Below are 15,019 nucleotides of genomic sequence, written 5' to 3' on the forward strand. Positions count from 1 at the left end.
GGGATACAGTGGTGGGACTGAGGATGGATGGGGGGGGGGGGATACAGTGGTGGGACTGAGGATGGATGGGGGGGGGGGGATACAGTGGTGGGACTGAGGATGGATGGGGGGGGGGGATACAGTGGTGGGACTGAGGATGGATGGGGGGGGGGGGATACAGTGGTGGGACTGAGGATGGGGGGGGGGGATACAGTGGTGGGACTGAGGATGGATGGGGGGGGGATACAGTGGTGGGACTGAGGATGGATGGGGGGGGGACACAGTGGTGGGACTGAGGATGGATGGGGGGGATACAGTGTTGTGGGTAGGGTACAATGATGGTACTGAGTGTGTGTGAAATTGGGGGGGGGGGGGTATAAAAGTGGGACTGTCTGGATTGGAGGAGGGTTTATAATGGTGGGATTGAGTTTGTATGGATGGATGGGGGGGGGGGGGGGGTACGATGGTGGGACTGACTGTCTGGATGGGATTTAAAGCTGTATTAAACCAAAATGCAAACCTTTAATTATACGGCAGCTTATCAATTCTTAGATGTAATGTCTGAATTAGTTTTCCTCTTTTAGGCTTTTTCTCTTATTTTCACCTGCCAAGTAAGCTTTTCAACAGGGTAAGCTGTCCTGTAGATGTAGCAGTTAGAGTGTTGAGACCAACCATTTACTACTGACAGGTGAAGGCTTACCTTGATCAGCATTTATTTCTCTAAAACCTTTATCCCAAAAGGGGGCAAAAACCTGTTGCTGTAACTATTTAAGTGTTAGCTGGAGTTTGGCTACAGTTTGATGTACTAGCAGATTTAGATACACTAACAGTCCCCTCCCCACTAATTAACAATGCTGCAATGCAAAGGCATTCCCTGTGCTCCTTCATCCAGAGTGGAGGCATGCCATTACTGAAGGTCATATCAGCTGGTTGAAAAAAAGCCTAAACTAGAAAACTAATGCAGCCACCACCTCTAAGGCTTGGTAAGCTACAATATGACGTTTTGGGTTTTGTGTTTAATCCTGCTTTATCATTACTGCAGAGCAGCCTGCTACACTTTTTGCCTTTCGTTGCTTGGTCTGCTTTGATCGGGAAATCCCGCACATCTCTGAATGTCGAGGTGTTCTGCAGCAGCACTCTTGATTTATTCAGTGCTTATAAAAGTGTTTGGCAATGGATGCACCAAAATGCATAGATGATGGAATTGTGTTTTTGTATGATGGGGAAATCTGTATATTAGAAGCTGGTTAAAGCCAGCTGTACAATTGTATTTGTATTTTGGTGTCTTGTTATCCGTATATTGCTGGAGTGTACTCTATTGTAGCTTATAACGGTCCTTCTCCCCAGTACCCGAGTTGCCAATCCAGGCATGAGGGTGACCATTGATGCCGTAGTGTCTGCAATAATCCATACCTGTTCTTGTGACCAGAATGTGAGTTGTCAGATCGCCGGCCCAGGTGTGAGGCTAACAATTGATGAACCAAGTCCTCTATAACCTACCACTGCCCTTCTAGCCAGCACCACAGTTGCCAGTCAAGGCATGGGAAACCATTGATGCAACGGGGAGCTACTAGAAAGTGTATCTGGTTCTAGCTAGAAGGGCAGCTATAGGTTCCATTGCATAAATTGCCCTCATGCCTGGACTAGCAACCTTATAACTGTCCTGGCCAGAACCAGATACAAGATTGCCTGTCCAGACATGAGGGTAATTGATGCAATGGAGGCTACTAGAACAAATAATTGCCCTTCTGGCTAGAGCCGGAGTTGCCAGTCCAGGCATGAGCCTAGATGATGCAATAGGGTCTGCAGGACCTAACCACTGCTGTTCTGGCCAGAACCAAGGTTTCCAGATTGCCCATCTAGGCTTGAGGCTAATGTTTCCTGTGGTGAAGGCCACTGAAGCTTAAAACTGCCCTTTTTGGCCAGTTCCAATGTTGTCAGACTTTTTAGTTCAGTCATTAGAATAACTAATGATATTTGGGAGGTTACTCAAGCTTCTAATTGCCATTGCTAGGGTTAGCAGATGTCCTCCAAAATGTTCGAAGTATCCTCATTCCTGGGTTGGTTACTTCGGCAATGGCCAAATGGGCCATAAAAACCTTAAGTTGTCATACCTCCAGACCAGGCATGAGGGGTCTGATGTATGGAGAGTACCTGAGCTTATAATGGTCCTTCTGGCCTTTGCCAGGGTTGTTAAACTTCCAGTCCAGGCATGAAAGTAACTTCATGGTGCAGTGGAGGCACCTAGAGCTTTTAATTAGCTCTGGCACAAGCCAGAAGGGTATCTACTAGTCCAGGCATGAGGGTAACTGCTGTAGTGGAGGCTCCTCTGGCCATTGATAGATCTACCGTGCTACCAGTCTTGGCATTAGGGTAACTAATGCTATAATTTTTTTTTTTTTTCTCCTGGTGGTAACATGCTTGTGTGATGGGAGGCTTACAAAAGTGCAGTAGTTTCTTTCACTTGGGTAAAGGGGGAGGTGTGACAGCCTCAAATCCCAGGTCTTGTTGCTTCAGAGCTTATCCTCCTGGCTCAGTTCGAGGGGAAGCAGATCTGGCGGTGACTAGGACTGATGTGAGGTCTGAGATACTGAAACTATGTGCCTGATAATGATATAATTAGAGGCTCGCATAACTTCTGGCTGCTGTTGACTTCAAAAGCTTTTGAACAGCGAGAGAAGGAAAAAAAAAAAAACCCTCAACGTCTCCTGTAGCCATCTTTGACTAGAACCAGGCATTTTTGGTTAATAGCTACATAACATTCTAAAAGGGAGATGGGGGGAGTCGGAGAACAGAAACTGCATTGTTCGCTATTCTCAGCGTTCCGCTACCCTTTTAGCCTTTTACAAAACATTGAAAGAAACTTTATACACATAAACAGACCACATATACATCTTGGAGGTACAGGAGTGCTGCAAAGACTCAACTACAGCTCTCCTCCCCTCATCCGTCAATCTGTCACAGATAAGCTCGCTTTGTCATTCAATGTTTATGTTTGTAAATGCATTTTGTATATCATTTTTTTTCTTGAGATTTCTTTCTGGCGAGGAATGGTAGGACTATAGTGGCAGACTTTTTTTTTTTTTTTCCCCATTTTCTTTAATGAGTAGGATAAAAGTTGACTTCCCCTGGAGCACTTTGGCCTTTGAAAGCCTGAGGGAGATCTGGTCAGTGCTAATGCAATGCCTTCTGTTACCCAGGCGCTCCTGTCATTTGGCTTCCATTAACTAAGCTATTAAAGCAGGGGAACCAGAGCGTGGTGCACAGAGGTGAAATGTGATCTCAAGGTGGGCCGCACTGTAATAACATCTCGGCCTGGTCCTGCATTGTAAGCACTCTGTTGCTTTCTAGATAAAACTGTTAGCTCATCCTAGAGCTTCCAGATACGGCCTAACAAAAAAAACCCCAAAACTTAGTCTGCTAGACCTAAACACATGCGCAAGCTTACTTATTAAAATGGGGCAAATGCCAATAATCTGCAAGTAACCGCAGCCTGTAGATTTCGGTTAGAACAAATTTAATTGCCAATTGGTTGGTGTAGGTGACTTTGATCATCTGCCGTGCAAAAGCATCTTCATAAAATGTACACTAGGGTCTGCACATTGAAAGAACTTTCGTATAGTTAACATTTTGTCAACATTGGGTTAATGTCATTTGGTGTCTACAGTTTGAGCCATTTTAGGCCGAGGAAAGGTTGACAGCATTGTCCTTTTTCAGAACCTTATTTCTAATATCTTCAGTTGATCATTGGCCGCCTTATTTTGGATATCTTTAGTTGATCATTGGCCTTGTGTATTATAACCTTATTTCTAATATCAGTTGGTCATTGATCGCCTTCTTACCTTATTTTGGATTTCTTCAGTTGATCATTTAAGATATTAGAGGTTTTAAGGATTGAAGGGCAACCTTCATCCTTAACCTCTTTTTCTAATATCTTTAGTTGACTGTTGGCTTTCCTTCTAACCAGCTGAAGATATCAGAAAAGGTCACAAGGAAGGACAATGACCAATTGAAGTTCTCAGAAATAAAGTTGCAGGAATGAAGGCCAATGATCAACTTGAATATATTAGAAAAAAGGTTAAAGGCGGACAATACTTGAATGAAGATCTCAGAAATAAGACCTTTTGGCCTTTTTGTACCCCTGCATATATAATCTCTTCAATTGATCATTGTGCTTTCTCCTTTGTAATCTTTATTCCTGATATCTTCAGTTGGCATTCTCAAAGTTTCACAATAAATTACATATGTAGGCTAATTTCTTCTGAAAAAGATGATTATAAAACATAGCACACAGCAGCCAATCAAAACTAATGTTTTGAGGGGCTGCTGCACTATTTTAGAGCTTTACAGTGAAGGTAGACAGATATAAAATCCAGGAAGCCTTCTGTTTCCAGCTCCTAGAGAACCTCAAGTTGAGTGCCAGGTAAAATTTAAGAATATTGGCTACCTGACTCCTGGGATTTGCCCAGTCCTGCTTTACACTAGTCCTGCTTTACACTAGCCCTATCAGAAATCTGCTTTTCGCAGTAAGCATTACAGAATGTGGTGATCTCCTATTGGTTGTAATTAGTGCTATCAATCAATGTGTAGTTTTACCTTGTATGCATAGTAATATTTGTACATTTTATAACTACATAATAACATCCATAAATATTCGGTCATACCCTTTTTGTTTCTTGGCTGTTACTTGCTGCAAAGTGTTTTGTAGTGTTACACTTTTTTTTCCTTAAAAAAAAAAAGTACAGAAATTCATATTAAGGATGCAACTGAGAAATACCCAAGCAGGCAAAAGCCATGTCCCCTGAAAGTGTTTTGTTTAAAAAAAAAAAAAAAAAAAAAAAAACCTTGACTTTCAGGGGACGTGGCTTTTGTCTACTTGGGTATTTCTCAGTTGCCTCAATATGAAATTTTTTTTTTTTTTTTCTCCCTTCCTCCGTATGCACAAAAACAAACCTGGTGAGCTTTGAAATGTGGCATTCTTGCGATATGGAAGCTATGTTAATTAAAGCCTTTATGCCTTAGAACATGAATTTGTGTTCACATCAGATTTCAGGGGCCCGCAGAGGGGAGAGTTTTATGAAGGGAACCTTTTTTTATAGTTTCCTTTTTAGTTTTTTTTTTTTTTTTCTTTTTCTCTTCCCTGAGGTTTCCTGAAAAATTTTAAGTTGCAGTATTGAATTTTCAGTGGTTTAAACCCCCCCCCCCCCCCCCTTCTTTTATGACCACATTGCTGATCGCGTGCAAGTCAGGGGCAGAGAGACCAGTGTTGTAGTTTTGACCAACTTTTATGGCTTTCCATGTCAGCTGAAAGGAATTGACTTTGGCAAACACACAAGGAATTGTAAAGCACACGATTCCCGTTTTTTTTTTTTTTTTTTTCTGTTTTTTTTTTTTTGACATGACTTTTGTGAAATGTCCCTGCAGACAGCGCAGAGGTCATATGACACCCTGGAAATGGCAGGGGCCATGACTGATGGCCTTTCTGCTGAATGCACATGAAATCTGCAACTAATTGTCATTAAACCTCTTAATTTTCAGCCAACGTCATCTAAAAAGAACTAGTCTCTTGTATATAGGTAGTTTAATAACCAATGCAATAATTGCCACTGTCTTAGCTGTGACTCAAAGGGGTAGGTTTACTAAAACAGCCCCTTCCCAAGTTGTAATGTGTTGCTGAATGGGGCCAACGGTTTCTAGGTTGAATACATGGTTAAAGTAATAGTGACTTTTAAAACTCATAAGCGTGTTATTTTGTAAGATGTGGTAGCCTGTCTGTGTACCCTTAAATTTTTTATTTTTTTTATTTTTTTTGCCATCTGGGTCCCCTTGGGGAATATTTTTCTTAACTTCCGGTCTTGACACGACAGGAAGTGAGATCTCTCTTTGGTAAGAGAAAATATGACCTCTGTCTCTAGAACAAGGTGTCACCAGGACCCCCAATAACCCCTCAAAAAGAGAACAATTTTTCCTTTTATTTTTACTATTTACACTTCCAGTCCTGGCATCCTAGGATATGTTGAGAAGGAAGTCTCACCGGCTGATAACCCAGATGGCAGTAAACACATGACTGATTTTATAACCATTAGCTACTCTATCCAAAATGTGACCTTTGCTATTTGAACAGTAATTTTATACATTTCTTTGTCCATCTCTGTAGGTTGCATTTTACTAAGCCATGTTTCTTTTTCTCTTCCAGGTGAAATTAGATGCTACTGTGACGCCCCGCATTGTGTTGCAACTGGATACATGTGCAAGTCGGAATTAAATGCCTGCTTTTCCAGGTTGCTTGACCCGCAGAACATCAATTCACCGATCACACATGGCTGCTTGGACTCTATAGCAAACACAGCAGACGTGTGCAAAGCCAAAAGCTCGGAGAACCAGAGTGGGGCATCTATACCCAAGCTGGAGTGCTGTCATGAAGATATGTGCAATTACAGAGGCCTGCACGATGTACTTTCTCATCCCAAGAGTGAAACATCAGGTACAGCATGCAATATTTTAAAACTCCTTTTTCCTTTTTTTTTCCTTGATGTATAGGCCAATGGCTGCCAAGACCCTGTGTGTCTGGTATTGATTTTGTTGTTAATGTAATTAGAGATACCAGTGGGAAAAGAATGGTTAGAGTTAAAGATGTATTTCTAGCTTTGATGTCTGTCTGAGCCTTTGGCTCCTGTCTGGCTTTTAGTGCCCGTTAGCAGGCATTTCTTCCCAGCCTTGCGAAGAATGTTCCATTTGTGTGGACGCTGCACTTCTGGAGGTTTTATCTTTTTACCTCTTGCAAACAAAAGCACAGAGCACGCTAACTTACAGGCATCTGCAAACAAACCGCCGTGCAAAGCATAAACCTATGTCATGGCAATTGACATATTGAACCATTTTAATTGTTTAACTCTAGAGGTAATTTTTTATTCTTTTATTTCCCTTTTGGTGGCATTTATTATTTGTAGGCTGAAATGGTTTTATGATTCTGTTTGCAAAAAAAAAAAAAAAAATTCCCTATTAAAGTATACCTGTCACCTGAGAAATATGGGGGTGCCATTGCTGGTCTGATTAAAAATGCTGTCAGCATGAATTAAGTGTCAGCAAGAGGGCCAGGGGCAGCTAGCATACAGGGTCTAGGTCTTTTGGATCTAGTAAAATTTATTTTATACATTATCCTGATAAAGAACCTGCTCTGCCAATGCTGGTCCGAGCATTAGGATCATCTTACTGGTGTTTTCTATGCACTTGCCTTCACTTACCTACTGCTTGGTTACTTCTGGGTATGGGGAACATGTAACCCTCTCACCTTTCTCCATGATGGCACTCTTGCTGGACTGCTCAGGAGCCTAATTTCACATGGGGGTGAGGAGTGAGTCCATAGCTGAGTAATCTTCCCATGACTGGAAGGTAAGGCTGTAAGGGGGGGGGGAGAAATGCAGGTTCACTTACAAGTGGCAACTATCTGGGTCACCCAAAAGGGACGTTCCGCTTTAATGCTTTGTCCCCCACTCCCCATTAATGGCACCTTTGGGGAGCGGGTATCTGAATTTGACAGGTACCTGCTTCCACTGTGATCGCCTAGGTCCCAGAAGACTATGGGGCCATTCAAAGCGCAGCACTTCTCGCGCATGCGCAGTGGGCACCCGGCTGTGAAGCCGCAAGCTGTCACAGCCGGGTGCCCACACTAAAGATGCAGGAACCAGGGAGAGAAGACCACCGGTGAAACCAGCGGTGGTGAGGACACCACTGGACCGAGGGACAGGTACGTTTTTCTGTATTTTAAAAGTCGGCAGCTAGTTTTTGTAGCTGCTAACCTCCCCCCTGTTTGGTTAACCAAACCACTGTTTGGTTAATTTAAACTGTCCATCACTAGGGTCAATCAACAGTATTAGGAAACTGATGTTCTCTGCTAAAGGAAGGTCTTGAATGAACTTTTTTTAACCTTTTCAACAGAGGAGCCCTTGAAATTACGTTCCTGTATCAGGGAAGCTTTTAGAATTACTATATCTACAGCTCATGATACATTGTGTTGGTCAGTGGGAAGAATTACCCCCTACAGATGACTAAAAAGATCATTGGTGTGAGTGGGAACTTGAGGGGCAGAAATTGCTCAAGGAACCTATGGTAACCTCTTGAGGAAATCTATACTTCCATTGATCCTGGTTGAGAAACCCTGTTTCAACTGATCGAGTGTACAGGGCACTTTAGCTGATTTCACAAAGCTTCAACACCAACCTAAGATGCACCATTTTAAGCCATGTGACTCTATTTTGTATGTTGCATTGGGTCCACTGACCATGACGTGGCTTTTCATAAACAAGGATAATTTGTGCTGGTGTGGTAGCTTTGTGAACTGAGCTTTAGTCCATTGACTGTATTGGTTGTAATCACTTGCCCAAGCCTGTTGAAATAGTTTATTATGAACATATGCAGTTACTGATACAAAGATGCTGATTTTGAAACTGTAATTTTACCAAGTTTATTTACTTTGTTTCTGGAGCCCAAGTTGAAACTGTAGCTATTGATGGCTACAAATGTACAGCAGTTGGAAAACTAGCATGAAACTTTCCTTCTCCAAAATAGGATTTGAATTTGACCAGCCGTTGGTAAAATATATATATATAATTTTTTTTTTTTTTTTTTTTTTTCTGCTTTGTATACTAATGATCATTCCTTCTCTTGCAGGTGCTGGTGGCAGGTACCAACATGAAAGCACAAGAAATCTTATCACAAAGGTCCAGGAGCTTAATTCCTCCAAGGAACTGTGGTTCAGAGCAGCGGTTATCGCTGTCCCTATAGCTGGTGGACTAATATTGGTGCTTCTTATAATGCTTGCACTCCGTATGCTCCGTAGCGAGAACAAGCGACTACAAGATCAGAGGCAGCAGATGCTGTCCAGACTACACTACAGTTTTCATGGGCACCACTCGAAGAAAGGACAAGTAGCTAAGTTAGACTTGGAGTGCATGGTGCCTGTAACCGGGCACGAAAACTGTTGCTTGACCTGTGATAAAATGAGGCATACAGACCTCAGCAATGACAAAATAATTTCCCTGGTTCACTGGGGGATGTACAGTGGACATGGCAAGTTGGAATTTGTATGACCACATTGGACATCTTGGTCCGGTAGAGTCTCTGCTGGGTAGAAGCACTTTATCTTTTGAACACAAACTGTTATCCTAAGAGGAGGAAGTTGGAATCTTCTGTACAGCAGGATGTTTGATGTTTCTGGTGGAAGGTTCCAAAAGATATCTTATTTGCACAGATCGAGAGGAGTTTGAAGGGGGGGTGGGGGGGACTCTTTTGTACTATGTGGTTTTATTGATGAGACGCCAGATGTAGAAGAGTTGTACACACTGTCACCAAGGTTTTCTAACTTTTTAGGGAGCCATTATTGGTCATTGAAATAAACTGTACACAATGTACACATTTCTATATATATGTTTAATGTAAAGAATTTTTAAATATATATTTTGTCTGAAACAGTTTGGGTTTGTGTTTTTATTCAATGGTTCTCTTTTGCATATTGGCTTGTACCAGTTACTAATATGCTGAACGTTGCAATTGGGGATTTATAATTTTATATTGTTGCACTTGATTTAGTTGCAGGTTTTCAAGCTATCACTTACTGAAAATGACCCTTACTTTGCCTGAAATACAACTGTAAATATTTCCGTATCTTCCAGTGTACAATTTTATTAGAATTCTCTATCTTAACACCTTAAAGTTTAAAAACCTTGTAATATAAGTGTAAATTATCCGCAGCAAAAAATTGTCAGATACGGTTGGGGAGGATTAAACGTCTGGTTTGTTTGCCATCTGTAACATGGTGGAAGCTTTTTCTAGATTTCATGTATTGTAGCCTCAACAAGTGAGCACATTTCTCTAAAGAGGAAACTACTTTCTTGGCTAGTGTCCCCATTGAAAGATGCCCTCTGCTTCTGTATGGCATGACTCAGATTTTTGGCCTTTTTACTTGCTTTTAGGGACAGTCAGTGGTCAACAGAGCAAATTGGGAGTAATTCTAGATGGCAGGGGTTCTAACCCTTCTCAAAGCAAAAGTTTCGGTTTTAGATGCACTCTTAATGAGCCCAATTTTTTTTTTTTTTTGCCCTCCCCAGGTAAACCTAATTTCAGATCCTCATATCCTGCTCCTGTTCATTTTTGATTTGGGCCATGCCATTTCTCTTGTTGAAAATAAGTGCCAAGTTGGAGGGTCTGTCTAATGCAATGAAATTACCTGTGTTTTTAAAGGATAAGCTCCCCTTTCAACAACAAAATAATTGCAGGTAAAGCAGTCAGAACAGCAGTTCACTGATGCCGTGCAGGACTCCTGCAGACCTGTCCGTGTATCTGCTTGCTCTTACTTCATATGGACATGCTGATACTTACTGACAGGAAGAATCCATGACCTGCCACAGGACCATGGTGGTTTATTGAAAACTACGAACAGACAGCCGCAAAGGCTGTTGAGACTTGTAGTTTCTCATTCACGGAAACCTGTGAATGAGTGACTCCGGCCAAGAGTGTTTTTTTTTTTTTTTTTTTTTTTTTTTAATTTTGACAGTGGGGATGAAGAGCCCCTTCTAGCTGTCAAAATGGGGGAGCAAGGGTTGGTCATTTCATAACATGTTACACCCTGAATATGAACTTCTTTTTTTAAATTGTACTTCTATCCCTCTAAAGTGCATTACCCCAAGTCTCCAAGTATATCTAAGGTGTAAGCTGGGAATACATGACGTTCTATTTCAAGCTCTGGAAAAAGCAGTGAGCCACTTCCATTAGCCAGGGATGAGAATGCTAAGAAGGCCTTATCACAAATCAAGTGTAGTTGCCATGGATGTATGGGATGGTCAAACCTAAAGCAACAGATCAAACTTATTTTAATTAAAATATTTTGTATCAATTTTTTTTTTTTTTTTTTTTTTCTTGTAAGGATTGTAGAGTTTTTTGTTTTTTTTTTTGTGTTTTTTTTTTTTTTTTTTTTTTTTTTTTTTAGGCTTGTTAATGCTAGCAGCATTCTGAAGAGCTATCTTTGGTGGCTTGTGTTTGGGAGGGCGGTTGTGGTGTGGCTCTATGCACTTGAATGGGTTGTATACAGGATTTGTTACTGCCTGCCAAATATACCAGGGGGTTATAGTTTATGTTCTGGTCACAATATGTGTTCAACACCCTGCAACCACTGTAAGTCAGGGTGATGGAACTGCTTCTCAGCGCGCCCCCCCCCCCCCCCCACCCCCATTGACTGTCCCACCTGCATGTGTGACTGAGCCTTTGTTGTTTTTAGTGGGTGAAGCTTGTCAGGTTTTAAAAATCTTATGCTTGATATTGTTTCTGATCTTGTGTCTGCAATCATCTCTTGTACACTGCTCTGGTCAATGTTGTCACACCAATGTATTTACAACAGATAGCTGTGCTTTGGCCATGTCTGCTCCTAGATGAGGAAACTTATAAGTTTGTATGTATGTGTACCATCTCTTGATTCAAATATGACGACTTCTAGTTTTGCATTTAACTACCAGTAGCTGCATGTGCCTTGTAGATCCACTTACAGGGTGTCTACACCCAAGAGTAAAAATGGGTTTATTGCAGCTTACCAGTCCATGTATAGGAAGGCTGCATTTGTAACATACATTCTGTCCTAGGATGGCAACTCACTAATTTACTGTATCAGCGTTGTCGCTCTAGTATAGAATGCAGAATATCTCCCTCTCTTCCTTGCTCAACCAAACTGGAGGGAGGTGTTTAGTTCTAGGAAAACCTATGTGATGTAGTGCACAACATACTGGGTTTATGGCAGAATCATCCGGGAAAGGGTGTGTGGGGTGTTCTTTTTTTTTTTTTTTTTTTTTTTTTTTTTTTTCCCCTATTGTACAATATATAATTTTTGTTAACTCATCTGATGCAGTAGGTCTTTGTTTAAGTAGACCTACAATTTCTGGGCTCCTTCTAATAAAGGGAAAAAAATGCCATTCCTGTGGTTGCATCTGGCTTCAAGATCTCCAATGACAGGGAGACAGAATTACTTATATTGTCCTAGGGCAGTGATGGCGAACCCGTGGCACGCGTGCCACAGCCGGCACGCCGAGCCTTATCTGTGGGCACGCCAGGAGAATACCGTATTTTTCGCTCCATAAGACGCACTTTTTTTTCCCCCAAAAAAGGGGGGAAAATGTCAGTGCGTCTTATAGAGCGAATATAGAGCGGCCGGTCCGGTATTTCCACCGCCGCCGTGTCAGAATACCGGGGCGGCCGCTCAGCTCTGCAGTGGGACCGTACCTGTCCCTCTATCCAGCGGTGCGCTGTCTTCCCGGCTTCTGTAGTGTGCGTGACAGCCGGGTCCCAAGTGCGCATGCGCAAGAAGCAGTGCTCTTTGTGAATGGTAAGGCGGTACCTGGGACACATGACAGATCCCAGAAGCCGCCGGACCAATCACAAAGCGCAGCGCTTCTCGCGCATGCGCACTGGGCATCCGGCTGTCCGAGCGCCCACACTACAGAAGCCGGGAAGACAGCGCGCGGCTGGATAAAGGAACAGGTAAGATTAAAAAAAAAACTCTGCGGAAGTAAGAGCGGGTACCTGTCAAATTCAGGTACCCGCTCCCCCTCCCTCCCCAAAGGTCAGCAGTCATCTGTACTGTCCGCAGTCTCTGGTCATCCCTGTGCTTTCCCCGCAGTCTCTGGTCATCCCTGTGCTGTGTCCGCAGTCTCTGGTCATCCCTGTGCTGTGTCCGCAGTCTCTGGTCATCCCTGTGCTGTGTCCGCAGTCTCTGGTCATCCCTGTGCTGTGTCCGCAGTCTCTGGTCATCCCTGTGCTGTTAATTAGTTTGCACTACTGTACGAGTTGTTTTTTTCTAAGCCAAAAGCTCGAGGTTTCATTGCAGTGTTAGCACTTTGAAAGAAATAAGTTGGTTTTGGGTTGCAATTTGGGCACTCGGGCTCAAAAAGGTTCGCCATCACTGTCCTAGGGGCTAACGCCACCTTTTTAGAAGGAGATATTGAGGATGGAAGCCTATATAATTCTCCCATTTAAAATGTCTACTATCAGAATAAGTCAGTGGGAAACCTGCAATAAATCAGGTTGTGTGCACTTTTACCTTTTTTAGATTTACAGCAGTACTTGCACTGAAAGATGCAAATCTCTTCCCAGAATCTGAACGCAAGTTTAACTTCTGATATTTTGTAGACGGACGAGTGGACTACAGCTGGACAGTGCTCAGGGTTTTATGTGCTATAGTGTCCAAGGGCAGACATTGGATCTGGATATTTACGTTTTGTGGTTGAGGGGAAATGACTATTTTTAGGTGGTCAACCATGGCTGCGTACAAAGCAAGGGACTCCATATTAAAGTGGTTGCAATTAGGGCCCATTCAGACCTGTCCTTGTGCATTGTGTCAATGCACACTTGGCGACCGTGTTTTATTATGGCAGAGCCCATTTGTAGTGAATAGGGTGCCAACGCACAGCAGACCAAAAAAATATATATATTTTCTTTTTGTATCTAGGCACCCATTGTGCCATTCAAAATAAATGGCACTGTAATAAGCCAATTCACTTAACATTGTTTAATATTGTTTTGTGGTAATGCGTGTGTTTAAAGAACCACATTGCAAAGGTGTTTCAGCCACTGGATGGTTTAGGACTGTTAACACAACAATTTGTGTTCCAGATGCGTTTCTATGTGTACTTTTTTTTTTTTTTTTTTTTTTTTTTTTTTTTTTTGCGTGTGTTTTTTAGGAAATTTGCATTTTTGATGTTTTGGCATATTCAATGCAGAAAAAAAATGCAACAAATTCTACTTTTGACTGCACTGGTGTGAACTAGGGAATCCATGTTAATTGGTGTCCATGCGTTTTTGAGGTAGAATCCATCTAGTGTGAAGCTGGCCTTAAAGAAGCCCTCGGAATCTTATTGCACAGGGTCATTTTGTTTAAAATATAATTTATTTTTTGTTGTAATGGTGTATTTTACAGTGTCTGAATACAAAAAAACCCATGAATAGAAACCTGGCATTGTGCATATAGTTGTCCCATAGACTCTGGATCAAGAAGTAACCTTTTGTTGCGGTTATCTGTAATTGAGCCCCCCTCCCCAAATCGGCTTATTGTCCTGTTGTACAAACACGCCTGCCATTGTGATGCTACTGTCTCTTATGTGTGGAGCACACCCTCTGTGTCTTTTATCAAAGGCTCTGTAATAAAGGGAGGGGATCTTTACAAGGCTTGGAATTTGGGCTGTCCTAATTTACGGCTTTCTTATGTCTGGCTGAGCACATATGTCATAACCGAAGATCTGACATTCATCTCAAATTACCTAGAAGGTTATTCATCCCGATTATAGGATGATGGTTCATCCTGTCAGGACTGAAAGTTGCCCAGTCTTGAAGCTGAAGCCTTCCATGTATGTTGGATCAGTTCTTTAGGATTTATAGATATGGGGGGGGGGGGGGGGATGCAAGTGTTTGTCTTGGTAATTGTGTCTTGGCCATTATGTTGGCTTAAAAGATCTTTTAACTGAACACATGAGGTGGCTAGCTCACCTAGATCTGTATCTGCTGTTTTAGATACATTTGGGCCTGTTGCAGAAACCGAAGCCTGCCTCTGACATGAGATTAGATACATTCAGGCCTATTGCGGAAACTGAAGCCTGCCTGATGTAGGATTAACCACTTGCACTCCAGAGGATTTACAACACCCCCCCCCCCCCCCCCTTCATGAGTATGCCTTTTTTTTTTTTTTTTTTTTTTTTTTTTTTTTTTTTTTTTTTATATGGCACTACATTATTTTAAATGACAATTGTGAAGTCATGCAACGTTGTACATAATTGAAACTTGTCATTCTCCCCCCCCCCCCCCCATAGAGCTTACTTTTGGTGGCATTTGATCACTGCTGGTTGTTTTTTTTTTTTTGTGTGTTTTTTTTAATTGGTGATCAGTGACTTATTGGGTCAACATCTGGGGTGATTAAAGGGTTAACCGCTGTGTTTCACATTGTGTGCTGTTTTACTTGGGGGACATGATACTTTGTATCTCTGCTAGGCAGAGATACAAAGTAGCA

General features: G+C 42.1%; 1 protein-coding gene across 1 annotated transcript; it reads left to right on the top strand.

The window, feature by feature from the left end:
* Positions 1–922: 922 nt before the first annotated feature.
* BAMBI (BMP and activin membrane bound inhibitor) lies at positions 923–9,447 on the top strand. The gene is made up of 3 exons (XM_089668747.1): positions 923–962; positions 6,176–6,463; positions 8,650–9,447. The coding sequence occupies exons 1-3, from the start codon at positions 938–940 to the stop codon at positions 9,066–9,068; spliced, it is 732 nt and encodes a 243-aa protein (XP_089524873.1). The 5' UTR covers positions 923–937; the 3' UTR covers positions 9,069–9,447.
* Positions 9,448–15,019: the final 5,572 nt, after the last annotated feature.

Source organism: Staurois parvus, unplaced genomic scaffold (genome assembly GCF_062004578.1).
Source record: "Staurois parvus isolate SC_StPar_1 unplaced genomic scaffold, SC_StPar_1.0 ptg000061l, whole genome shotgun sequence".
NCBI classification, from domain to species: domain Eukaryota; kingdom Metazoa; phylum Chordata; class Amphibia; order Anura; family Ranidae; genus Staurois; species Staurois parvus.